This window comes from Streptopelia decaocto (assembly GCF_964273445.1).
Source record: "Streptopelia decaocto genome assembly, chromosome: 4".
NCBI lineage: Eukaryota > Metazoa > Chordata > Aves > Columbiformes > Columbidae > Streptopelia > Streptopelia decaocto.
Window position 1 is genome coordinate 54,983,817 of NC_138658.1, and position 26,345 is coordinate 55,010,161.

The window sequence follows — 26,345 nt, forward strand, 5'->3', positions numbered from 1 at the left end:
TTTTTACTGAAAGACTAAGAATAGGGTTACGACAGTAATGACAAAATGTTGCCTTTCATTTAAACTATAGATAAGGACAAAGTCTTACACTTGCATAACATATTATAGAATAATTTTTCTTATGATACTTTCATTGTTCAGGAAGAAAGGATGAAATGTGGACTCTGCCTCTGTATTTTTGTGAGTTTTACTATGATTTATTACAACATTACAGTAGATTACTAATTTATAAGCCTTTTGTTAACTTAATATATGAGAAAATTCTTTTCATATTAGTCTGTATTAACAATGGGAGGTCTTCAAGTTGCCAAATTACAAATGAAGTTTTATTAAAATAAGACATTAATAAAGTAATAGAAGTACTAAGGCAATGTTTTTCAGTTTGTCAGAATCTTGTAATGATACAGGCTGTTGCAAAAGCTGAGCTGGGTATTTGGAAGAGGGAATGTTTGGGATTTTTTTTTTTTTCTGTAGATTATGTTGTTGTGATGACTGAGAAAGACCATTTAGTGTTTCCTGGGAGAAGATGAAATATAATACAAGGAAACAACCTTAAAGTTGCACTTTCTGTTTTAGAGTTTATCTAGTAATCATATTAATGACTTTTTTTTTCTTTTTTCTGAAGAAAAATATTATGTCTATTCATAAGGAAACTTATCATTAATTCTTTTCAGCTCCATAATATTAATTTTGTACAATATTATTCAACTCAATTTCAGAACAGCTGAAAGAGGTGTGTTTGCTCTTTTCCAAATGTCTATACTATCAAGTATTATTAGGAGATGTCCTAAATATAATTGCAGAGCATCATGAAAAGACTTGATTTCTACTGATATATAGAAAATGATTGCATATTTAATGGGTAGGCACAGTCATTAGAGAAAATATTCTAACATCTCCATGAAAAAGGAGACTTTGAAGGAGTCTCAGAACAGGCTGGTACCTGGTATTCATTATTCATACATACATTCAAGTTACTCAACTGCTTAGAACTAGAGGAATTGCAGATAATGTGTTTCTTTGGCTGACACCTTTTCTGAGATTCATCAGAGATGCTCAAGGGCTTTTTGTTGTGCCTTAGAGAAAAGATTCTATGGAAATAAAGGAGTGGTTTCAACTGGGTTATTTTCTGCCAGGTTCCTGAGTGCCCCTGCCCATTCAGGTTTAGCTCGCTGCAGTTAAAATTCACTGAAATGAGTTGTTGGGAAGAGCTAGAAGGAACATCTACTACAGCCATTTCACTTCACTTGGGAGCAGTTCTTAAGATGACATTCTTGTGCTTGAAGATGACTTTGCTACACATAGTTATTTCTATGAAAATGGTACTTCTCCCAGTACTATAGAAATGATAAAATAATTATTTTTGCAAGGGGCTTGGATGGGATATTGATTAAATGACTTTTTTTTTTTTTTTTAAATTAAACTGATCTGTTGTATTCAACAGCTTACTGATCCTGTTTATTGAGCCCTGTTTCACTAAGAGAATTTTTATTTTAAATGTTGAATATGCAAAATCTGCTTTTTACCTTTGTGCTTCATCAGTCTCAGATACTGGTGGCAACCTATGCTGTAACAACGACAGAAAAGGAATACTTGTGTTTCTTCCTTTCTTTTTTTCTGCTTCAGTATTTAAATAATTATCTTCTTTATTCAGTCAGCCAAGTTGTAGTTGTCTAGTTGATTTCTTTATGAGAAACTGGCTTCTGATCTTAGCTGCTTTCTGTACAGTTGCCTGCCCTGTTCAGAAGCAATACACAGCATCACCTGTTATTTAGGAGTAGGAAACATACCCATTCTAATCAATAAATCTCAGATTTTGCTCTCAGTACTGTGTATTTTTTACAGACAATGAAAACACAGAGCACAGAAGTAGATTTGTCCCATATAGAGCCTCAAAGATGATTAAGGGAGTGAAGCATCTCCCTTACGAGGAAAGGCTGAGGGAGCTGGGTCTCTTTAGCTTGGAGGAGACTGAGGGGTGACCTCATTAATGTTTATAAATATGTAAAGGGTGAGAGTCACAAGGATGGAGCCAAGTTCTTCTCGGTGACAACCAACGGTAGGACAAGGGGCAATGGGTATAAACTGGAGCACAGGAGGTTCCATTTAAATTTGAGAAGAAACTTCTTCATGGTGGGGGTGACAGAGTCTGGAACAGGCTGCCCGAGGAGGCTGTGGAGTCTCCTCTTCTGGAGACATTCAAAACCCACCTGGATGCCTTCCTGTGTGACCTCATCTAGGTGTTCCTGCTCCAGCAGGGGGATTAGACTGGATGATCTTTCGAGGTCCCTTCCAATCCCTAACATTCTGTGATTCTGTGATACAGACCACATTCTTTCCTACAGTTTGATTACAGTTCAATGAGTGTAAATCTCACCGAGGGAACCCTTTCATTTAGGATACAAGATTTGATTGAATGAAAAGCAAATGACAGCTTTGATGCTAGATAAGAAGCTGGATTTTCCAAAGCAATGGTTCAGTCATTTCAGCCTGTGAATGGCATTTGCCATTTGGAAAGAAGCAGATTAGTCAGTTATCAGTCCTTCTTTAAGGCTTGAGAGTCATCTCAATTGACAACCAGTTATCAGTCCTTCTTTAAGGCTTGAGAGTCATCTCAATTGACAACCCACTGTTCATCCCTTTTTGACAAGGTCTGTTTGGATTCTGCTGCAGCTTGATTTTAGTTTACTTTAGCCTTGAAGAGCTACATTTAGAGATCTTATTGCTGCTCATGTCATAGTTGTGTTGCACAGAAGGCCACATTTTGGTCTGGAAAAAAAAAAAAAAAAAAAAGAGAGAAGAAAAATGTATCTGTATATACACCTGTTGGTTGAGACCTAACATGAAGGGAAACCCCTCATATTCCCTCCTCCTGCCAGAAGTCCCTGGGGTCAGAGAGACCTAGACAAGGAGGGTGCTTCTGTGCACATCTGGTAGACAAAGTAAACAAAGTAGGCAGGCATAAACTTGTTTGTTTTGTATGTGTTCCTCATATATATATATATTTTTAAAAATGTGCACTTAAAATATGCTTTTTGAGTAAAATGTTTTTGTGAACTGAGAAAATGTGTGTTCAATGTTACCCATGCTCTTCCAGGAGATGAAATAACGTGGAAGTAGGAACAAAAGGTGTGAAGGTTTCCCAAAGCAGCAAGTGGGGAAACCCCCAGGATGAAGCAGAATTGGTGGGGGAAATGAGGAGGGAGAGGAACAGAGTAAAAATACATCACCAACCAGCTCAGCTCTGCTGGGCCACAGCAAGAATAGTTACCAGTTTCAGACTGCAAATAAGAATTACTGCAAGAAGAGAAAAATAACTAGCAGGGCTAAAGCTTACCTCCTCAGAGGAGAAAATGATTGTTGTATTAAAAATTGTTAATTTTAAAACCTATCTTACTAGTCTTTTCCCAACCTTTAATAAAATACGTGGTTTATTTAGTCACTTGATTAGTGTTTGCTACCAATAAAATAGAGCTTTTGACTTAAGCAAATTTAGTACAAATTAACCATTCAATTAATGTGAAAAATAATCTCAAATTCCTGGGATGAGAAAACTGAATGCAGTTGTTCTTGTTGTATAGATGTTACTGAAATGCCCACAATTCTTGCTGCTTTGCACTAATGTTAATGACACTGTACAGTGTCATTTACTTTTTAGTCATTTAGTTAGGTCTTTGGTTTTTGGCAGTGTTTCATTCACATATATTTCACCACGTGAAAGACAGGCGTTATGTTTTTCTTAGGCACAGAGGCCATCTTGTGGCAGAATATCAGTACTTGCACTAAAATACTTTTATTCTAGATGGGAAAACGCAGTCAAAGTTTTTACAATATTTCCAGTATTATTTGTAGTATCATCATACATTGAAGCAGGATTGTAATATATGCATATTCTGAAAAGATCTGCTGAGCCTGCAACAGAATATTGATTCCTAAAGAGAAGGAACTGATGACAAAAGATGTGATACCAAAATGTGTTAGGTCACTGAGAAAAGTGTGATAATGTTTTCCACTAATAAGTATCCAGTTTTGATTAAAAAAAATAATCTTTATTTATAGAAAATAAAAGAAAGGATGATTATGGCACAGTCAAGGATTTAAATTCCTCATATATTCTGTCTTGCAATTAAAAACTGATAATCCTACAGGATGAGATTTACTGAATAGAATAATCAAACTAATTTATACCATTCCTCTTTATCTTTTGCAATATAGTTTTCTCATTTATAGTAGTGATTTGGAAATGTTGCAAATATATGATCACTGGAAAGAAAATATCCAGACTAACAATATGTATCACAATCAAGATTTGTCAGCAAGACATACAGGGATTGCAAATAGTCTAAATACTAATAAAGTCTAGATTAATAACATTTAGATTAATATTTAAATTTTATATTATATTATTAAAGTGGTGAAGGGAGGGATTCAAAGCATAAAATAATTGGTGCATTGAATCCAGAAGACTAACAATAACTAAAAACTAAGTATGCACAGGTGGGCTTGAAGAAACAGCTGCATCTGTTGCACATTACTGGAACAGTAGGGAAATAGCACAAATGTGACAGCCTGTGTAATCACAAATTGATATTTGTGCATGCAAATACCAAGCAGTCAACTTTCTCCCAGAAGTGTGTGATTCACTGGCCCTTGCCAGATACTTTGAACCTTTAACAGAAATCTCAGTTTAGCATTTAGAGAAAATTTTGGTGTCTTGTATGAAGTGAACTGCAATATAGCAGAAAGTAACAGAAGACTGGAAATTATAATATTATTTCAGTAGTAATACATCTATAAATGTCCAACCCTTCTATTTCTCTGACTTTTAAAAATTAGGGTAGTCTTACTTTGCATTCTGGAAACAAATGAACTTTTAGGGATTAGAATACATGGCTAAAGACTGCACAAATACACCCGGTTTACCATCGATACCTCCAATACAAGAACTCAGTATAATGAATAAAATAAGGAGAAATACTCCTTTTTCCAAATTTGATGGCAACCTTAAAAAAAATAAAGTTACCATGATAGATAATTCAGTAAATTCTGATTAGATGTTCACATGTGGTAACACTGAAATTTGCTATGACATTCACAAGGATAAAAAACATTCACTGAGAATATAGAAGTCAGGATTAATTAATAACAAACCTGAAAGTAAGAAGAAATTTCCCCTGTGCATCATAATGATCTATTATGCTTTTTTCTGAAGAATCTGGTAGCTGTTATTACTGGATATAGAGTAATCCATATATCATGGAATTATTCATATGATTTTGATAAAGCGTATTGAATAATTCCTAGTGTTTAAAGTATGCAGAAATATGATTCTATGCCAACTGAGTATGGTATGTGCAAACAATTGAAGTCCTTAGAAACCTATGCAGACCAGTCTAGAATTCTTCATGTCTACATTTTCAGAATCTCACTTCTCCACAGGATAAATGTTCGCTTTTAGCAAGCAAGGACATTGCTATTATACTTTGCTTTAGTGAAGTAGGTTGCAATGTAACAAGTAAATAAGCAGTCTGATCCCTTACTGGTATCCCTGTCAGTTATTCTTCCAAAAATATCACAGAACATTTGCACCTTTCAACAACAAGAGAAATTGGGCCGTTAGTTGCCAGTGATTCTGTCAAGTGAACACTTTATTTTGCCACTTAAACTGAAGTTCTTCTGAAAGATCACTTCTGCCACTCTTCCGCAAATAGCGAGACAGGAGCTGCTGTTTATTAGCGGACCTTGGAAGGGTCCTTTTCCAGCAGCAAAGCAGCTCGTAGATCTGGTGTGTTAAATTATCAGGGCACTTCAGCTTAACAAGCTGAAATACGCTTCGCCGAACAGGTAAGCACAAAGCAAGTAATGATGTATTATCTTCTGCAAGCTCTTCTGCAAGCCAACATAGCAAGTTGTCCCACAGGGCCTCTGAAGGACAAAAAATAGTAAATTAAGAGTATTATTCTTCTGCTATGTAAATCTTTCTTTTGAAAACCTTTCTAAACCTGAAGGCTCAGTGGGTGGACTCCCTAGCCGAATATGGTTTGTTTTTTATTTTAATGGAAACAACATCAGTTCTTATTTCTAACGCAATTTTTGATAACTGTAGTGTGACATGAAGTTAATTTAGCCAAGAGCAGATACAGCAACGGTCTATAAATTTGGGAACTGCAGGGGGAACGCTAGCAATAAAATAAAAGGGTTTGGGTATGTCCTATAACTAATACATCAGTTATCCTGGAGCTTTCCAGTACAGACTGCATTTCCTTATACAGAGAATTATATGCCATTCAAGCACCTCACCACAACATTTTCTTAGAAGAACGTTTGCATTTCCTGGTAAATAGATCACTTTTTTTTTCTTTTCCCTTTTAATATCTTTTAACACATTAACTACTTTGATTCCTGAATATGGCATTTTAAAATGTCAGTTACAACTGAAACAAGTCTTGGCATTTAAAAAAACTAGCAAATATAACTATTATTTATATTGATATTATTATATTATGTATGTGTTCTTACCTGATGAATCAGAAGAAATTCTTTTTGTGCTTCGTGGACGGTTTATCATCTTTTCACGCTATCAAAGAAAATGTGTTGAGGAAAGAGAAATTACTAAAATGAGTAAGGGATGAGGTATAGGATATGGGAGTGGATTGCAGTAAATCCACATTTAAAATTGGTTCTACCTACATATAGGATTTGTGTCATTATTGAAAACCATTTAACACCATCAGTAGGTAAAAAGCAGTATACACCTATTAAAATAATGAAACTAAGTCTGTTTACACCAGATGGATATTTATTGTATCTTATTAAAAAGTTAATAATTTATGCAATTTTACAAATGTTTGATTAGTAATATTATGTCATATCCAGTGTATAGAAACTGGGTGTACAGAAAATCCGTATGGAACCTTCCTTCATACATGAAATGGATTCTAATTTTGAATACTGCATTAACTTTGCTTTGCTGTCTCTGTGTTCTTACTACAACTGTGTGCATACCATACTATATCAAGGAAAATAACAGTTTCTAGGTATGTAGTAGCTGTTCTTAGGTTTACAAATCTGTACCTATAGTTATTCATTTTACATAGTTCAACTTTTGATTATAAATCACTAAAAATCGTCAGAATTGAAAAGACAAGTTCCATTAGCATGTACAGAGTTCTTCCTCTGAACACTGGAGAAAAGTAAAAAAAATACTTTGTCCTTTTCTCCCTACGGCTGAGAAAGAAGAAAGTCTTGTGGCCTTTATTGTTGTTGCCTACTCCATATAGAACAAGAAATTACTTATATAAGCACTAAGCACAAGAAGAGATTAATTTGTATCAAGTGAAGTTCAGCTCTTTTTTTGTTAAATGCTGTAATTTTCCTCCTCTTTTAGTGCTCATGTGACTTTTGTCACACATTCAGTCGTATTACCTTTCAATTTATGCAAAGATTTCCCTGTGAGACTTGCTCCAGGTTTATTAACTGAGTTTGTTTTCTCCATTTGTGAATTAAGAGCATGAAACTCTGACTGGATAAATTATTTTATTCTTCCTGCTGGGCATACTGAGCCAGAGCCTTGCTGAGCTTATCTTAAATACTTTCCTAATAGAGACTTTATATATGGTTCAGTATTTGGAGTGTTTCATATGTATTGAGCTACATATCCAAAAGGTGAATGTAACTATTACCTCTTCACCTGTGGATCAAACATATTTTCATCAGCCACCTTGGTCGACAGTTTAAGTGTGCACGGGATGCACATTAGACACACTGTGTGGCAGAGCAAAACCATCCTGGGCTGTACTCATCTGTACTCATCTGCAGATCTGTACCTGCCTTGTCTTGCCTCCTTTCACAGCTATTCAGTTACTGGACGTGCACTAGTGAGAAGATAGCATAACGTGGCTGAAAAGCCCTCAAAGGAAATATAAAGCTCTTCCAGAAGGGGGCATTGTTTTTCTTCCAAGACTCAGCTTTCTTTGGCTTTGTTTAATTACACTTTTATATTTAAACTTATTTTCATTTATTAATGAGAATTTAGCACCTCAAAGGTCTGTATTAAATTTTCAACGTTATTGTGGATGAACTCAATTACCCACGCATTGACTTTAACCTGAACCACTTTATGCTACTTAATGTTAAAATAGTAGTAAAATGATAAGAATTGAAAATGAGTATTGTCTAGAAATAGTGTAATGATATACAATGCATTAGATCTAAAACATTAAATCTGCATTTAAAGATTAAATATCTGTGGTGAAGCGCTAAATTCAACCCACGGTTCAGCTGTGCTGGCATGTGGCCCCACTGTTCTGGCTGACAGCATAAGTAAATACTCTCAGTGGGCAAAGCAGTTTTCTACTCTGGGAGACCCTTCAATTAGCTAAGCAAGTGCCTTTCTGAAGCAGAGGATCACATGCTATTTTGTTGTTAGACAGTCATTAAACATAAAACGTCAGCAGAATAGTAATTTGATAATGATTGTATCTAGTACAACAAACTCTTTCTGCAAAGCATTCTGATTTCAGCCAATAACACTGAAGTACTCTGTCAAATGGCCCTCGCAGACATGACCAGACTCTAGTAGCATATCAAACAGGAAAGACAGAAAAGGAGAAATTAACCTTTTAAACTCTTTAGCCCAGTTTCACGTAAATATGACTGCTTTGAAATCAGTAGAAATATCACTGATGTGCCCACACATACTTGACATCAGAACCTAATCCACTGTATTTAACCTGCATTGAAAACAACAGGTTTGATCGACCCGTGTTTTCTAAGGCTGAGGAAATGAAAGCTCCATAAATAGTAATTGTTAGCGAAGATGAGCTTACTTCTGTAGAAATGTAGCATGTTTAAACTAATAACTGATGTGAATGGTTCTAATTTTATCATCTCAGGGCAAAGCGGGACCGGAGAAGGAGGAGGAAGTGCCAAAGCTTCATTTCATTTCACTGAGAAAATTTCTATTGTGACTGGCAACACTGAGTGTTGTGTTCTCATGTGTATTACAACTAATCTGCTAAGGTGATTAAACTAATCTTAAGATATTTATTAACTCAATGAAGTAGTAGAAATGTAAATAGTTTTTGCTGGTTTTGCCCTGCATTTACTGTTATTTTGGGGATTTTATTCCCAAGCCCTGAAAAGTTCTCACAGAATACTGGAAGGAAGGAAGAAGTCCATCAACAAGGCTACAACTTAGAGTCAATTAATTACTACATGAGAGCCTTACTGTGACAACTGGAATTCTGTAAGCAACTATGTTAGTGTGAGCAATACTATGAACAACTCAGCATTATCAATATGTCAGATATGAACACTGAGCATTATGTTTTGATATGTTTGTGAGATTTGTGGCAGGTTAATTGCTGTACTATAGTAACAGACGTGATAGAAACTAGCAGAGTTGAAGAATCATTGCTTGGGTGTATGTCTACACACATGAGTGTGATCAGGTAGTTTTAGGTACTTTGGCAATACATATTAAAAACATCAGTATGTGACTAATTATGGACAGTGCCAGTCTCAGTTCATATTACATGAGCATTAGCACAAGACTTGTACTTTAATGAAGTGGTAAATAACAGTTACATTTGACAAACGGCTGGTATAGTTGTTTATATAACTAGTGCAATAAATTTCTCCATAACTGTGTTTTCTCATCCAGTTTTAACCATTTCCTTCCATTTCTTGTACCCGTTAGAAAGTCCACCTAAATGTGAAGATATATATGATTCAAATATGTTGATCAGATCATGGACAGCAAAAATAGGATAAAAGTTCTTATGTTAATTTTTCTGTCAGTGCTTTCATCGTTAATAATTTTAGAACACCTAATAAGATACGGTAAGTAATTAAGATTTCCTTTTCATTGCTATGGCTTTTAATTGCATCTGGATCATTATGTGTCTCTTCCAGTCAATTTATTCTCTAGCTCAAACACATTTTTAGCTGCTGCAAATATCATATGAAAAAGAGTTCACCTTCTGATTATTTTTGTATGTAAAATGTATGTTATTTTATATTACTGGTTACACCTTCCACATGCCAATATTCTGACATCCCATGAAAGAGGATATAATAATTCCTTTTGCAGTTCCTCCATAATATTCATAAGTGTATAGAGTGTTCCAACTTGTCAAAACTGCCTGCAGTGTTGTCATCAAGGTATTGTCTTCCTACCTAGAACCATTCCATGTTTCTGATCACCTTCTTTCTTTCCTTTTCTTCCAAATCCTCCTACTGAGTTGCATGACTGAAACTGTAGACTGCAGTCATGATGTGGATGCCTCATAGATACATGCTATAATCTTGTTTTCATTTTTGTTATTTAATAATTTGGGACATTCAACTTATTTGCTGCTGAATGCTCTGGAAGTTTTCAGAGAGCAAAATGAGTAAAGATTTTTTTTTTCATGGTAATTTGGAGTCTATCAGTACAAAATCAGATATGTATTATACTTCCATCTCAACAAAACCCTTTTTTTCATTATTAGAACAATCAACCATTGGAATAGTCTCCCCAGGGAAGTGGTGGATTCCCCAACATTGGTCACTTTTAAGATTCAGCTGGACAAGGGTGCTGGACCATCTTGTCTAGAGCATGCTTTGCCAAGAAAGTTTGGACCAGATGATCCTTGTGGTCCCTTCCAACCTGATATTCTATGAGTCATACTCTGTGACTCTTGATAGACAACTTTAGTACTCTGAATATTTTGTACTGTCGTCACACTTAACACTTAATTATTCAAAAGTTTCTGATGAATATGTTAGCATGGATCTGTGTGGGACTTTATTGCTTCCTTTGAGAAAATTAAAGAGAACATTTTTTGCTCTTAAAATTTCCATGAGTTGGTTCAATATGGAATTCAAGCTTTACTTGGCTGGAAGAAGGTATGAAGAACAAAACAGAGAACAAAATTATAACTTTGTGTTAATGAATGTTACATACCAATAGACAGTGTTATGGGTGAAAATACCATTTGCCATGTGTATTTATATGCCAATAGTATTTGTTGTATTTATGTATGTATATGTTGTATTTAATTTACTAATTATTTACTGAAGTCAAATAATCAGCTTTTATATTTTTTCAAAAAGGTGACAACTAAACTAGCTAAATTATTTATGAATATTTCTTCTCTATTAAAAAACATGACTTCAGGTATTACCAATTTTAAATTATTACTCTGGATGGATGGAAGATGGATCAAAAAGTAGGAGGGTTCACCAACTATAGCAAAGTATAACATTTTGTGTACAAAGATGACTTGTAACGTAAGGGAAGATGTTATTTTCATGCTTCATTCTATAGAGAGGTTTTCATTCTGTGCAAGACAGAAAATACAAATCACAATATGCAAATGTTTTCAAGCATTTCAGTCACTTTTTTTTTTTCTAATGAAGATTATGGCTCTTTGAAATGCTCCTCCAGAAGCAAAAGAAAAATTATTTTTGAGATGCTGCAACACTGATTTTCTGAAGTGATATAATAACTCTGTCTCTCTCCTTAGACTCTTTGTACATCAAACTGTGATCCTCTGTGATTGAACTGATTCAGTTGAAAGTGTAGATGTAGAAAAGCTATTCTCAAAAGTTATCACCATTCCTGAGGTTTGACTTAATTTCTGATTTCTAATTTACAAGCAATGATCATATTATACAGTTCCTCTGTTTATTTCCATTTAAATTAGTAGGTTGCCTGGGTGCTACTGTGTACTTACATATATTATATATTCCTTTACATTTATAAAGATTGGCCAGACTTCAAGATCTAAGCCACATTGGGAAAGAAGAAACATGGCCTTAAATTAAGTAGGAGAAAAGGAGTAGTCAGAAGTATTTGTTTTGAAAAGTCTAAATAGAACATTTAAGGACTAATATGTATAGCAGTAGACCATATATGCCAACGCAAATCTAAGATACTCGGTAATTATCCTTGTGGTTCAGCACAAATGCCGTTTAGTCCTTTAAATTTTATTCTTATTATGCAGTAAGATTAAATAAAAAGAAACAATGGGATGGAAGCTAGGCAGGTGGGTGGAAGAAAAGTGATGCTAAGGGTGTGGCACAGATTGCTGTTTTTTTGGGGGGTTTTGTTTGTTTGTTTTATTTTGCTTTTTAATTATCTCACTTGACGTCAAGAGTTTGCATTTCCCACTCTGTGAACGCTGCCCATGGGATGCTAGCCCTGTGAAAAGGCCAAGTGCTTGAAAGCATGTGATTCTCTGAAGAAAACTTACATTTTATATGGAGTTAGTCACTAAAAGATCTGTTCTTAATTCTTAATTTTTACTTGGCAGAGTGGAGATGAGAGAGAAATCAAGAGCTATACTTAAGAAACAAAAGATGTATATGTGGGTGATAGCTTAAGGAAAAGTGAAGTTAACCGAATTTAAAAAAACAAGATGCTACTGCTTGTCACCAGAGATTTAGACCAAGTGTTACAGTACATATTTTTATATTAAAATGTATGCAATTTTGATAACAGTAGTCTAGCAGCAATATTTTGTACAATATAGGGTGCTCATACCTAAGCTCCTTGAAAAGATTACAATGAGATTTCACTGCAGGAATACTAATTTATGTCAAAATAGTTTTTGCCAGAGACGGAGACAATTGGCCACGTGACTATATTGGAGACGCTTATCAGGCATTACAGGAGAAAGCGTTTACATGAACCATTTAATGGTCCTGCTATTTGCAGTTCCCAAGACAAAGATACAAGATGTATATAACTAAAACTTAAGTAACAATTTCTTAGGGCCATACCATGTGAGGAGAGCAAATGTATGAAAAACTGCTGCTAAACTTTTTTTTTTCCCATGCTTGGATGAGGGTCCCTCTCACCTGCTGAGAGAAATTATGAGGGTTTCTGCACATTGCTGTTGGACCAGAAGTGCTTCATCAGTGAGTCCTGTGTGTATCTGTATAGCAAAAATCATACCAAGATCCTCTTGCCTAATAAACATGTGATGAGGGAAGAAGAGAAAAATCTCTAACATTATCAAATGAGAAACCCACCTTTGGTAACGTTAGTGCTAATTTACACAGTGGAGACTGGTGTTGATATTCACCACATAGCAAGGCTTGTTCCCATTTCTTGGTTATCATATCTCTGGTAATTTTATAAAACACTGCTGTTCCTTTGTAATGAGGTGAGCTGTGGTTACCATATTCATCCACTTCTTTAATTTGAAGTTCCAGCCTAGGTTTTCTTTGTGAATGAAAAATCAGCCTGTAGACTTCTGCAAAATCTTTTCCGTTCTCTGCAGTTCATACAAAATCAAACAACAAAAAGCACCACACACACAAAAGCAAATACCAAAAAGTTATACCGTATTTAAATGGGTAACATCTAAAATAATTCGTTAGGGTGAGTCAAATAGAGCTAATCACATAACATTCAGTTGTTCTTTATTATTACTATTACTTTATATTGAATATCTGAGGTTCAAACATTTCTGCCAGGCTGTTTCAGTAGTTGAAATGTCTTCATACTTAGCTGTCTTAGCCTCTGAATTGTTGGCATAAAGAACAAGTGGTGGAGGCTGTGCTACAAGTTGAAAAGTAAGGACTGGGGGATAGAAGGCGATGAAGTATGTAACACAGAGAGAAATAAAAATAAAATGGTGTTGTGAATGGAATTAGAAGTGTATACTTTCTGGTTATTTAGGATGGATGTCTATCTGTAACAAAATGAATGGGGGCAGAGAAGTAGGTGCGTTTTTAGGATTTGTAATTCCGTTTTAATTCATACATCTATAACACTACTCTTTACATAGATAAGCAGACATTCCTTGGGGGCTGGAGGCTTCTCTTTTTGAAGAATAATCCTTTCTTTAGGGTAAACAGAGTTTTCAATGGGAGGGTTTATGTATTTATGTTCAGAGGGCCCAGTATATATTAATTCTTTCCAAAACTGACAGAAGACACTGTACATAATTTTGTGTCAAATATTTTCTGAGGCTTCTTACCTGTCTTTAAGCAAATCTCTGAATAGTGGCAGCCACTGCATGGAATTTTTGAGGCTGCTAATAGAAACAGCCTAATAGCTCTCATCACCTCAATTCATAGTGCAACTCACAAAACCCAATATCGTGCCCTGGATTGCAGCATTTAATCTTACTTTAAGTGAATTTCAACTGATAAAATAGCGGACTGTTTCTCTTTTGTTTGGAATCTGTTTAATGCCTATCAAATGTCCTGTTTAATTCCTATCAAAACTTCTTTATATCAAAACCCCATTGATGGAATCCTGTCCTTTTGAAATATAAGATGAAATACCATCAGTTTCTGAGGGAACAGGTTGCACAGAATGGTAGAGATTGGAAGAGATCTCTGAAGATCAGCTTGTCTAACCCCTATGGTCAAGCAAGGTCATCTAGAGCAGGTTGCTCGGGATATTTTTCTTGTAATACATTTTATTTTTCAGTGAGAGCTGTTTCCTGTGTAGTTCCATGCACCTATCATTTACAAGGAATAAAACACTGAAATAACTAAATGTGCTGTGACTAACCACAATCTACTACTGCTCATATATGGTATTTCTGAACAGCTGAGGTGATTGATAATGTTCATCCAGATGCATGTATTAATTAATTACCTTACCTGAAGCAAAAATATTGCCTCTAAATCTAAAATGAATCTGCTCTCCTTCTCTTAATGAGAACTGCTGTGTAGGTTCTGGGGGTCCAAAGTAGCCCTCCTCATGGAGATTTTGAAGTTCCCAGGTCAATTCTTTGGATGCAGATAGCAAAACTACTATTTTATATGGGTTTTCTCTTTTCCGATACAGTATCACATTAGCCATTGTGCTATAAACAGCTTCTTCTAGAGCCTGAGCAAAGAGGAGAAGATACGTGTTCTCCAGGAGGAACGAAAGGCGAATAACAACAAAGCTGTATTAAGAAAAAAAAAAAATCAAGAAAATGAATATATCTATCTTAAATAATTTTATCAACTGCTAACAATTTATTATGCAAAATAACAAAAGGCACTCCCCTCCCTGTATATGACAATCCCACAGTTCACATCATGTGTCTGAGGGTGTTGACCAGTCTCTTCTTGAACACTATCAGGCTTGGGGCCATGACACCTCCCTGGGGAGCCTGTTCCAGTGCCCCAGCACCCTCTGGGTGAAGAGCCTTTTCCTAATGTCCAACCTAAACCTCCCCTGGCACATCTTCCTGCCATTCCCTTGGGTTCTGTCATTGCTCACTAAAGAGAAGAGTTCAGCACCTGCCCTTCCTCCTTCTCTTGTGAGGAAGCTGTAGACCATGATGATGTCTCCCCTTAGTCTCCTCCAGGCTGAAAAAAAACTACTGACTTTAGCTGCTTCTCATAATGGCTTCCTCTCCAAACCCTTCACCAACTTCGCAGCCCTCTTCTGGACACTCTTCAGTAGCTTTATATCTTTTTTCATACTGTGGCATCTAGAACTGCACACAGTGCTGCAGGTGAGGCCACATCCAGCCTGGCCTTGACTGTTTCCAGGATGGGGAATCAAAACAAATACAAATTTTAGATGAAAATAAGATAATATTTCCTAATGAGAAATTGAAAAAAAAAATTTTAAAAATATGGTTTTGCAGTACTAAATCCCAGCTAAATTCCATTTTCAAATAAAGATTAATATCTGCATTTCCTGTTTCAAGTTTTGTATATATTACGTTGTGTACAGTCTATAGATGAAAAAAATATTTAAAAAAAATTATATTTTCTGTAATTATGAATAACAAATCTAAATGATCTTATACTTTAAAGAGGAATAAAGAGATGCTGGCAAGTTAACAATGAATAGTGGATGATTTCTTAACTTACTAATTTCCATTGATCCATATATTTGGAAGTAAATATTTTAGTAAATAAAAAATTATTGAATTATTAATACATTACCTTTCTAAATGCTCATTTAGTTCAAATGATACAAGCCCATTCCGTGCATTCTGGATAATAACATCATCAAACACCTTCCACCCCTCTTCTTTGTTTCTGTGACCTAATAATTTCAAAGTATCACTGATATTCTCCCCGTATTTTCTCACAGAAGCACTCACAGCCCTGGAAAGCCAAGGAATCATAGGAAAACATGTAATGTAAAATATAGCCCATAGGAAGAGTATGCTTGCATTTGTAGCTCTGCTTTGTCTTCTGCTTTGCTTGATGACTACGTGTGTTTTTCCCACCTTGCTGAAAATCTGCATCTGGAACTATACTCCAGACTATGGAAGTGATATAATTGTTAAGAGATTTAAAAAAAAAAATTCTCCAGAAAATGTTTAAAAAAAGGAAAAAGAACAGTTTCTATCTAAATTAAATTAGTTTGATCTGTCATTTAATATCATGCACAGTGATTATTATGTCATTTTTAAGTCGTCGGTTTTAAGTCGTTAACCAAGATTTAGATTCTCTAGAATTAGATAGCTAGGCAAAACAGACAAACTAGCAGATACCTTTTCATCCAGAAGCAAATATTGCTCAATAACCACAAAGGAATTTAGAAAATAAGACAAGACTGCTACCCATTATCTGTTTCAACAAAGAAAATAAAAGTAGTTTCTCTTCAAATCAGGTGATTACATCACACTCATAATAAAGCAACTGTGACATGGCATGCTCTGGCTAATTTATTCTAACAAATGAAACATGGGGGTTTTGTTGGTTGGTTGGGGTTTGCTTGTTTGTTTGGGGTTTTTGTTGGTTTTGTTTGTTTGTCTTTGTTTGTTTGTTGTTGTTTTGTTTTTGTTTTGTTTTGTTTTGTTTTTCAGAAAAGCTGATAACTTTGACACACACCTCTGCTTGACTGTTTTTTAAAACTGGATGTGAATAACCCATTCACCTCAAAAGCACACCCTGTGAACAATCCAAAAAAGAAAATACACCAGACAGGACAGCCTAAGCATTTCTCAAGCAGACAGCCTCAGCCTACATGCAAATAAAGGAAAAGGTTGGCATTGTTTCCTAAGGAATTTGTACAGAAGTAAGTAATCAAGCCAGGGTCTTTTGGTGGATGTCTTTTGACTGAGAATCTAAAGTGACATTTAGACTGGTATTAAGAACACAGATGCCATGAGGGTACTGCCATACAATTAAATGCTTCTGGCACAGGAAATGAAATTTGAATCTCCTATAAACTTGTATGGGCACTGTTCCCAAATCTGAAGTTTGTGATAAAGGTGGATTTATAGTCTAAGAGAGCAGTGTGAATGTAAGCTCTTTAAAACATTATCTGAGTTTTTCAGAAATTGAAAGTTAGAATATTGTCTGACTTCTTCATCTATACCTTGCTTTTTTTCAAGTTACTAATACTCTTGGCAAGTAGATGAATTTTGAAAAAGCTAATGTTTAGCACAGTAGAAATAAGCTAACTCTTTAATGATCTAAAGTAGAAGTACTTCAAAGCTGACTCTTGCCCCAAGCTAGTCCCTACTAAGAAATCTCAGTAAGCCTTTCTGAACCTGGAGTAACCCATGGTAACAGAATGATGACAACAATCAAATGATAAGTTCACATTGGTTTTTCTTCCTGCATGAGATGGTAAGAACACCATTTATTATGCTGTCAAAACAGATGAGGTCGGCTTTGACCATTTTTTTCCACCAAAAAGTTTTACCACTGTTCTAATGTTCACAATGGATAAATTTTAATGCATTGCCAGTTAACAACTGAAATGTAGAGATTTTTTTCAGGTGTCCTTATGTTTTAATGCATTTTAAGACATTCCAAAAGGTCTAAGTTTGAGAGATTTTGTAGTGAGTGCTCTAGAAAAATCTGGGCCTTTACCTAATGCAGCAGTTACCACAAAACTGACCTACTCCAAATCATTGTGTCAGAAATTTTGACTCAGGTAGCTATTGGAATGTGTAGAGATCAGAACATTCGAAGGCCAGGATAGCCAAACCACTGACTGGTAAAATAATTATCACATCAGCTTTGAGATGTGGGTATTCTCTATGTTCAGTGTTTGGCTTTAAAGAAAATGGTTGAACATTTCTTGCTGAAAAAAACTAATACATTTTTCATCCTGACTCCTGCTAGAAATATAGTGGTCATCATATTTAAAGATTATACATCAAATGTTATGTGAATTTTCCTGGTGAAGCTATAACATAAGAATTGTAGGGATTTGCTCTAGTGTTTCTAACAATGTTTCTAAGTATAGCAGACTGTATTAAAGAACTAACACATTTTTAATACAAAAAAATATTCATCAGTAACTGTTAAAATGAATTGATTTCAATGTTTTGAAAATGCTGAATTAGTAGTGAAGTTGTTCTTACCAAGAATGGTATGCCGTAGCAACCCTCTTTACTGTAGCACCAATGGCTCTCGTATGTTCTGTCTCATCTCCTTGCCTTTTTTTTTCTGGGTTTGGAGGACAGGGTAGAGTAATAGTGACAGAGTTGTTAAATGGTTGGGCTGAAGGATGCTGGACATAAATCAGTGCACTGGTAGATACCACTGAGTGGTACATATCATGTCTTGCTTTCAGTGTCGAAACCAATGACGGTTCAATTGGCTGAACCTAAATATGGAAAGCAATTGTACAATTAATTTACAAATGAATAAACCTTCTCTTATATGCCTGTGATTTTTTGTTTGTTTGTTTGTTTGTTTTGTGTTTTGTTTTGCTTTGGTTTTTGTTTTGTTGTTTTTTTTTTAATAATTTTACTTATCTTTTGGAATCAGATTAGACTATCACAGGCATTTTAGGCTCTTCTCTGTAACCCAGGAATAAACCTACCAATGTGTCAGCACTTTATACAATGGACAACCAACTGCTTAAATGGACAACCAACTGCTTAAATGTCATTGAAAAAATCGAACCTTTACTGACTAAAATATTGTGATTGTTTTGTTCCTGCTTTGTTCCTGAGCTACCTCAGGGTTTGATAATTTTCTAAGGTTTTTCAAATGTGTTTTGTTTGGGAGTTTGTTTTTTTTTTCACTGTTAATTTTACCTTCTCTGCACCTCAGAATCAGTGTTTTTATAAAGGAAGGGGGAAACACATCATAACTGAAGCAAATTTTTGAGATTATTCTCACCCTGAAACTAAGAGATTACAAAACCTTCTGTTGCACTGCCTGGTACAAATGATGGAGGTCAGGAGAAAAAAATTGTTCCATTAACTTAAACACTGGGTAAAACAGTTGAAGTTTGGAGTTGATGCTTATGTCATTATAGAAAACAACTGAATTTTCTTATGTTTAAAAAAACCAAAGTTAGATGGTTCTTCCTTTTGGCTAGACATATCGTTGCCTACTTATGACACTGTGGTTTTAGCAAACTTGGCAGGAAACCATTTGCTGTGTATACAGGATGTGGAGCTACAACCACTTTTCACTTCTAATAGTGGAACAGGTTGCCCTTTTACATTATTGGTACCCTTGCTTCAGAATTGATCAGATAACAACTTCTGGAACAAGTATTGAGTATTTCAAGCTCACCTTTAACTGCATAGGTGCTGGAGAATTGAATGTTCCTGGATGGTAATAGAAAGAGATTCTAGAATCCATGCTCAGCTTTTGTGAGAGTCCTACTTTTGGAACAGTAAATGTTTCTTTTTTTAAGCATGACAACACAGAAAAAACACCCAGCTGATAAACTTTCACTTCCGCTAATGTTTCCTGCACAAAGAGAATGTGGGGTTAGAGTACATTGGAGGGAAAAGAAACTGAGTTCCACAGTGGATTAGCGGTTTGAGAAGGCAACATTATTTCTAGAGCAAGGTGTGAAATTAAAATACATTGACTATTATTGCCACTTGGATGCCCAGTTATCTGGTGATCTCTAGTCATCATGTGATGTCATTAATATTTCAGTGTTAGACTGGGGTGAAATGAAATGAGCTGGTAAACTGGGTGATGAATCTGGATCAACGCAATTCTTCTGCAGTTAAAAAAACCCCAAACATCCTCTGTTTCTTTGAGGTGGAGTCTGGACTGTTACACACAGAATTGTGTTACTTCTCTGTGATCTGAATGCAAAATATGTTTTTACTTTTATCAAATAATGCAATTTGCAAAAATCATGAACCATTACACAGTTACAGTCATTGTGGGATCAAGCACTTGCCTGGGTTTTAAATAGAATTATCTCCTGAGAAAGTAGGAAGAAAAGTTCGATTTAACCCCACATAGTGAGCAATGCTGCTTAATAATGAAAATTTTACTTGTATAACTCCACAGAGGCTTAACTGGGAACCTGGAATGATGTTTTTACAGTGCTCAAATAAGAGGTTACCCACCTTATGGTTCCTTTGGTATCCCTCCAAAGAAATAGGAGTTAAGTAGTTTGATTGAAAATTCACATCAGTCACCTTCACCATAATCTCCCGATAATTTCCTCTGAAGTGTGAAGTGAATGGAATTGCAATGTTGATAGGGAAAGGGATTGTTGTCTCATAATCAGAGCATTCAATACTGATGACATTGCTGACCAGCTCCTCAGAATCATCCACCACCAAGGAACTAGTGTCATTGACTATCTTACACTTCAGAGTCTCCAAAGCACTTGCAGGGGCTTTAATAAAACAAGCTACTTCATTTTTAGCACTGTCTTCCACTAGAAGTCTGGAGAAAAAGAACATAACATGTAACTCTTTGTGTTTTGGGTCTTGTATTTTTAATTCAATTTAATTAAATACTATGCTATAATAATTTACTTCATTGTAGCATAAGCAGATAATTCATAAAAATATATGTTTATGAGGAGAAGGGAAAATAAGGAAAATTACTATGTTTAGCTTGTTTCAGAACAGTTTACAAATTATTATAAAACTGACTTATTGGTGTCCTTTCCTACTGATTTCCAACAATTTGAGAATTGACTGTCCATGACTCAGATCCTCTCTAGCATAAAAAAAAGATGCAATCAAATAGAAATTTACAGTTTACTTTAGACCAAATGGAAGATCTTTGTTGCACATGCTTAAGTTGTAAACTGCTATTATGTTAATGCCCAGCAGCTGTTCAATAGATGCATATTGAGTTTCTAGGCCCACAGATGTTTATATGTATGCTAATAAGCGATAATTATGTAAGTCTGTTTCTATAAAGAAGAATACATGCTTACTCTTCGTTCCTCCAGTGCCTAGATTTTTGAACTTCTGAATCATTCATAGAAGGATACACAGGAGTAAGATCATATCTTTGTGCTGCAGATGTGAAGGTAAGTAGATCCTTCCTACAAGTCTCATTATGTGTTTCCATTTTACTGTCTTCCATTGTTCTTCCATGTTCTTCACTTTCTACCACTTTTGAAAATTCTTTGACTACTGCCTTCTTTACCTGTTCAAAATGATTTGTGACTGTTCTGTCGTAAATATCTTTCAATGTCCCAGATAGAACACCTTTGCCACTGCTTGTAAAACCACTTTGAAAAGCCTGTTCTGGAGACTTTTCAGTAACAGAGCTACTTCCATGAGGTTTATCTTTTCTGTTGCAATCTTTTTTCTCTGTAACAGGGTTTGTTAGTAGTCTGTGTTCACCATTTTCCTTTTTCATTGGAGATTCCCTCCTAACGTCCTGTTCTTGAGCAGATACACCTTCAGCTAATGATGAAACAATGTCTTTTTCTGCACTTTCAGTTTCTGTTGGCTGGAACTGATTAACATTCTGGCTTTCCATCTTGTTCAAGGAAGGAGTTCTTAGGGGTTGCTGACAGGGACTGGAAGATCCTTGCACAGACTCTGTTGCTTCTCCTTCAGGATAACATACATCTGTTTCTCTAGAAGCATTTTGAGCAGTCTGGATCAGAGAATCATCATCTTGTCTGCAGCTAGCAACATAAAGTTTATTTTCTGCTTCTTGAAGGTGTGAGACTGTATTTATCAAATAATTCTTCACTTTCTGCAGACAATCTATAATTGCATTGTGCTCTGAGGAAAAAAAAATAGTAATGATCTAAATTTTGCTAAGAAAAGAAAGCCAAAATTGTGAAAACTTATACACATGCTGAATGAATTCCACCTAATTCCATAGTGCCATACAATACATGATGAACAATGTATTTTGTGGCTTCCATTTAATATTTTTACATTTATTTCCAATCAATTTAAGTGAATTTCTGAAGAATTGACTATGGACAAGTACATTTGTGTATTTGTTCAGGTACAACTGTGTGTTGATTAAAGTACTACTCTCGTAACTCTAATGAACACCTTTCTAGTGATCAGACACTAGCTAAATTCTGACAATCTATCTAAAACAAGGAATTGGCAAATAACAGCCAAATCAATCTGAGAAGAGGTTTAAAACTAAACGTTAATTACATATATATATATATATATCCTGAAATGGAATCCTGCAAGATTCTGGTACATGAGTCTCTAACAAAGCTGTTATACATGGGCTCAATATTAAACATGCTTAGCAGCTTTGACTTTTTATGATGGAGAATAGAGGATAACACAAAACCACCAGCACGTGTTCAATACTGAAGTTCAGCAGTTTGTAACATCCAGTTGTAGGAACGATGGAGGTTGCTCTTGCATATAACTAAAAGCGCTTGGTGAAGAAGGAAGCAGAAAAGGCACACAATCACTATGTGACATCCATGTAAGATTTTATTTTTAGCCTATTAATTTTTGATCCCTCTTTTTTCTTAACACCTTTTTAAAGAAATCCTTCTAGATGTTCTCTTAAGGATTTCAGATAGATTACTTCCAGCTCTCCCCTCACCTTATGCTGTCAGTCTCTGTAACAGGAACTGTGTCTTGGTTAGTTATGCATATTGCAAACCTCTTGGAAAATTTTTTGCTTATTTCTGTTCACTGCATGAGATCCCAGAAAGCTTTGTTTTCAGGCTAAATCCAGTCAAAGTCGATACAAATAAGAATATTGTACAGAATGAAACACAGTATGGTGTGCTCTCCACTTATAATAGATAGAGACACACAAGGGAAGGACAATAGAAAGGACTGATTCAAGTTTTATGGGAAACCACTGGCTTACATTCACTTTTGTTCAATAACATCATATGAGGTAAATCAATAACTCAAGTTTTTCAACTTGGAAAATAGTTTTATTGAGTAGGAATGTCATCACACACCAATGTGTGATATTATATGATCTCTAAAATGTTTGTTCTAAGGTACTGCTGTTTTTATACAGCTACTTTTAAAACAGTGAAGAAGAACTTCTAAAGAGTTTATCAGGGCTGACAAATAAAACAAAAGGATTGGAAATAACATAGCTTCTTTTGCATGAGGGGTTTTAAAGACCACTTTCCAGTCTCACTGAAAGGCAAAAGTGCCAAAATTAACCTGTTTCCTCCCTAGATTTTGCATTCTCTAAACAGAATAAAAAACAAAACAAAACAAACAAAAAACAACAGCTCTTTAAACTTCCCTAAAATCAAATTTGAAGATAATAGGGTCATTCAAAACAATGGTGTTCTCCTATGCTGTGAATGTGACTTTTCTAATACTGCAAGTGCTTAAAGCCAGACAAAGACATGGCCTTGTAACTCTACACTATCCTATGGTGTTGCATGAAAATACATATTTGCATTCTGTTACAAGGTTAACCTTGAAATACGCCTTCTTTTGTGTTACTCCCTGCCACCATCACTTTTCTAACACTTTGCTTTCTGTGCTTTTTTGATGCTCGATAACACAACAAGGGGAAAAGGTGGTGGTTTGGTTTTTCGCTTTCATTTCTCACTATCCAGATCTGATTCAATCATCAGTAAATTAAATTATTTTTTTCCTCTAAATCAAGTCCATTTTTCCCATGATGGTAAGTGACTTCCCTGTCTTTATATTGACCCAGGAGCTTTTCCATCTTATTTTCTCCCCCTGCCCTGTTGAGGAGGGGGAGTACATTGCTGGGTGGGCATCTGGTATCTGGCCAAGATAAACCCATTGAAGTATAATATACATAAAACTTTGAAACAATTCTTCTTATTTAATTTCATTTATATATATATATGTTTCTCACATAACGAGAATTATTGAATTTCATGTAATAGACTCAAAAATAGTGTGATATAACAGTTGAAATATGAATTAATTTGGTCTAATGAATGTCTAAACACTGAAATACTAACAAATTGAAAGTAAGGTTCCCCAGCATCATCACACAGCACAACTTAGCTTAACATCCAATACACCCAGTTCACTCTGTCTACAGGTAAGACACTCCATACTTGCCTGGACTTGTGGTCAATTCCTTGTGTTTGTTGTGGAGAGTACTCAGCAAGTGGCAGGTGTCTTGAATGCTTTCCATAACATTCTGCAGCTGCTGTCTGAGAGATCCGCTCACCTCTTTTGTTAAAGAGCTCAGTCTAAGTACATAGTCCGTTATACCTTCATTTTCCAGATCACTTTTCAGAAGCGCATCTCTCGCTAGCAAGTTCAGGTGCCAGATTTTTTCCAGGAGTTGGCCTGATTTGCCTGCAGGTGTAATCTTACCTTCAGCCATTTCTATTTCATGTTCAGAATATACTGCTACAATTCTTTTTTTTCTGCTCAAACACTTCCACAAGGTGTTGTCCTTGGTTTAGACTACTACACTATTCAGTGTTTGTAGCCTAAACAGCGTTTAAAATGTTCTGTATTCCACACACACTGACAAATCAAACTCTAGATCAGAAACTCTGAGTTGATGTTGACTATTAAAAAGTTACTAGGTGATAGAAAGGCGTGGCTGTCCTGTAGCTACGTGCAAGGATTGCTAAGGAAGGCCAATGTAACCATGAACCTTTAGGGAACATTATGTGACTAAGTTATGTAGCAGTGACTTAAATTTCAGGAGCTCTGAGCAATTTCTCACTGCAGTTGCTGTAAGTTATCAGTACTTATGAAATCAATCTTAATTGTGAATTCACCACCAAGGAAGAGTTTTCGTTGCAAGCTAACATTAAATGCAGTAAGTCATTTGACACCATTTTGTGACCACTGTATTTCATTTGTTGTTCAGAGACATCAAATAGGTGGGACAGGTCCAAGCTACTGTGCAGTCTGGATGATTTATTTGAATTATACGTAGGTTTCAGCAGTAAAAGAATCCACAAATCTAATTTTGTGATTAGTAAAAATATTTATTAGTAATAGACATGTAAAGAAACTTGCAATGATTTCTGGGGTGTGTTTATATAACAGAGGAAGAAAGGTAAAGAAAAAGCAGTAACAGCTAAAAGTTCAAATAACTAATGACTGAAAACAAGTGGGGAACAGCACTGCCATTCACTTAGTGATGCTGGTTCACATCGTGCTGTGCCAGGGGAGGACAGGCCTGAAACCCTCATTAGCAGAGTTCTGTACTGGGCTAAATCAGAAGTATCACATACAGCAAAATATGTTATAGTTTAAGAAATGTACTACACAAATTGTTGGCACAGTGGCTTTCCTACTAAATATTCCTTTTTATGACCCATGATAAATATAATTAATGCAGTTTTAAATAGCAATTAAAATGGGACTGTGATATAAAAGCTCATTGAAAATTCCATCTAAGCATTGCAAAAACTAATAAAGTAATGTCAGCAGAATGCTTTGAAGATGTAAAGCACTTTATAAATGTTAAAATAACAATGAAAGATAGAAAGTGTCTTTAACCAAATCTATGAGCAGAAGCCAGTTGTAATTATTAAATTCAAAAGGAAAGTTTCTTTTGACTCATGATAGTTTGCTTGATCCCACTGAAAGTATACTGCATAGCTAACACAAAAAGGTATGTGAATCATTAACCTATTTGCTGTGTCTGATGGCTCAACATCTCTACATTTTCACAAATTATTCCTAGTAAAAAAGGAAATCTGAAAAGAACATACACTTTCATGTGTAGAAAGTTTTAAATGTTATCTTCCTACCCCAACATTTTGGGATATGTAAGGAAAAAAAAAAGAAAAAGAAAATGAGCAAAGCTGCAATATTATATATTTACAGTATCGTATAGACAAGCTTCTTGGTGTGAGTCCCTATTGTTCCCCTAACCATAGTATAGCTGGATTCATCAGCTCTGGATCTTTTCCAATATATGCATTTGCTTAGATTACTTCAGACTAAATAAATTAGTGATGTTCAGATGCGAGTTATGAAAAAAGACAATAGTTTGAATCAAGGTAAAAGAAGAACTGTTTTTGAAATAGTAACCTTTTATGTGAAATAGATAATAATAAATAGACTTGTTATCAGAATACGCTATTCATTGAATGTTGTAAAGCTTACAAGAAGCTACTACAACACGCAGTTTTAGAAGATATGACAAGAACTGATCTATATTCATGTTCTTCACCATAAGCAAACCGGGTCTTTTTGTTGTTGTTTTTGTTAGTTTGTTTTGTCAAAAAATATATATATCTTTCTGCTTCAGTTAATATCTGGATAAATTTTCTATGCATA

General features: G+C 35.2%; 1 protein-coding gene across 1 annotated transcript; it reads right to left on the reverse strand.

Moving 5' to 3' along the window:
• Positions 1-5,635: 5,635 nt before the first annotated feature.
• Positions 5,636-24,423, reverse strand: DTHD1 (death domain containing 1; the record flags this gene model as incomplete). Its single annotated transcript, XM_082052174.1, has 10 exons — positions 5,636-5,925; positions 6,520-6,577; positions 13,021-13,265; positions 14,608-14,897; positions 15,895-16,059; positions 18,279-18,523; positions 19,447-19,626; positions 20,247-20,571; positions 21,074-21,878; positions 24,153-24,423. The coding sequence occupies 10 exons, from the start codon at positions 24,421-24,423 to the stop codon at positions 5,636-5,638; spliced, it is 2,874 nt and encodes a 957-aa protein (XP_081908300.1).
• Positions 24,424-26,345: the final 1,922 nt, after the last annotated feature.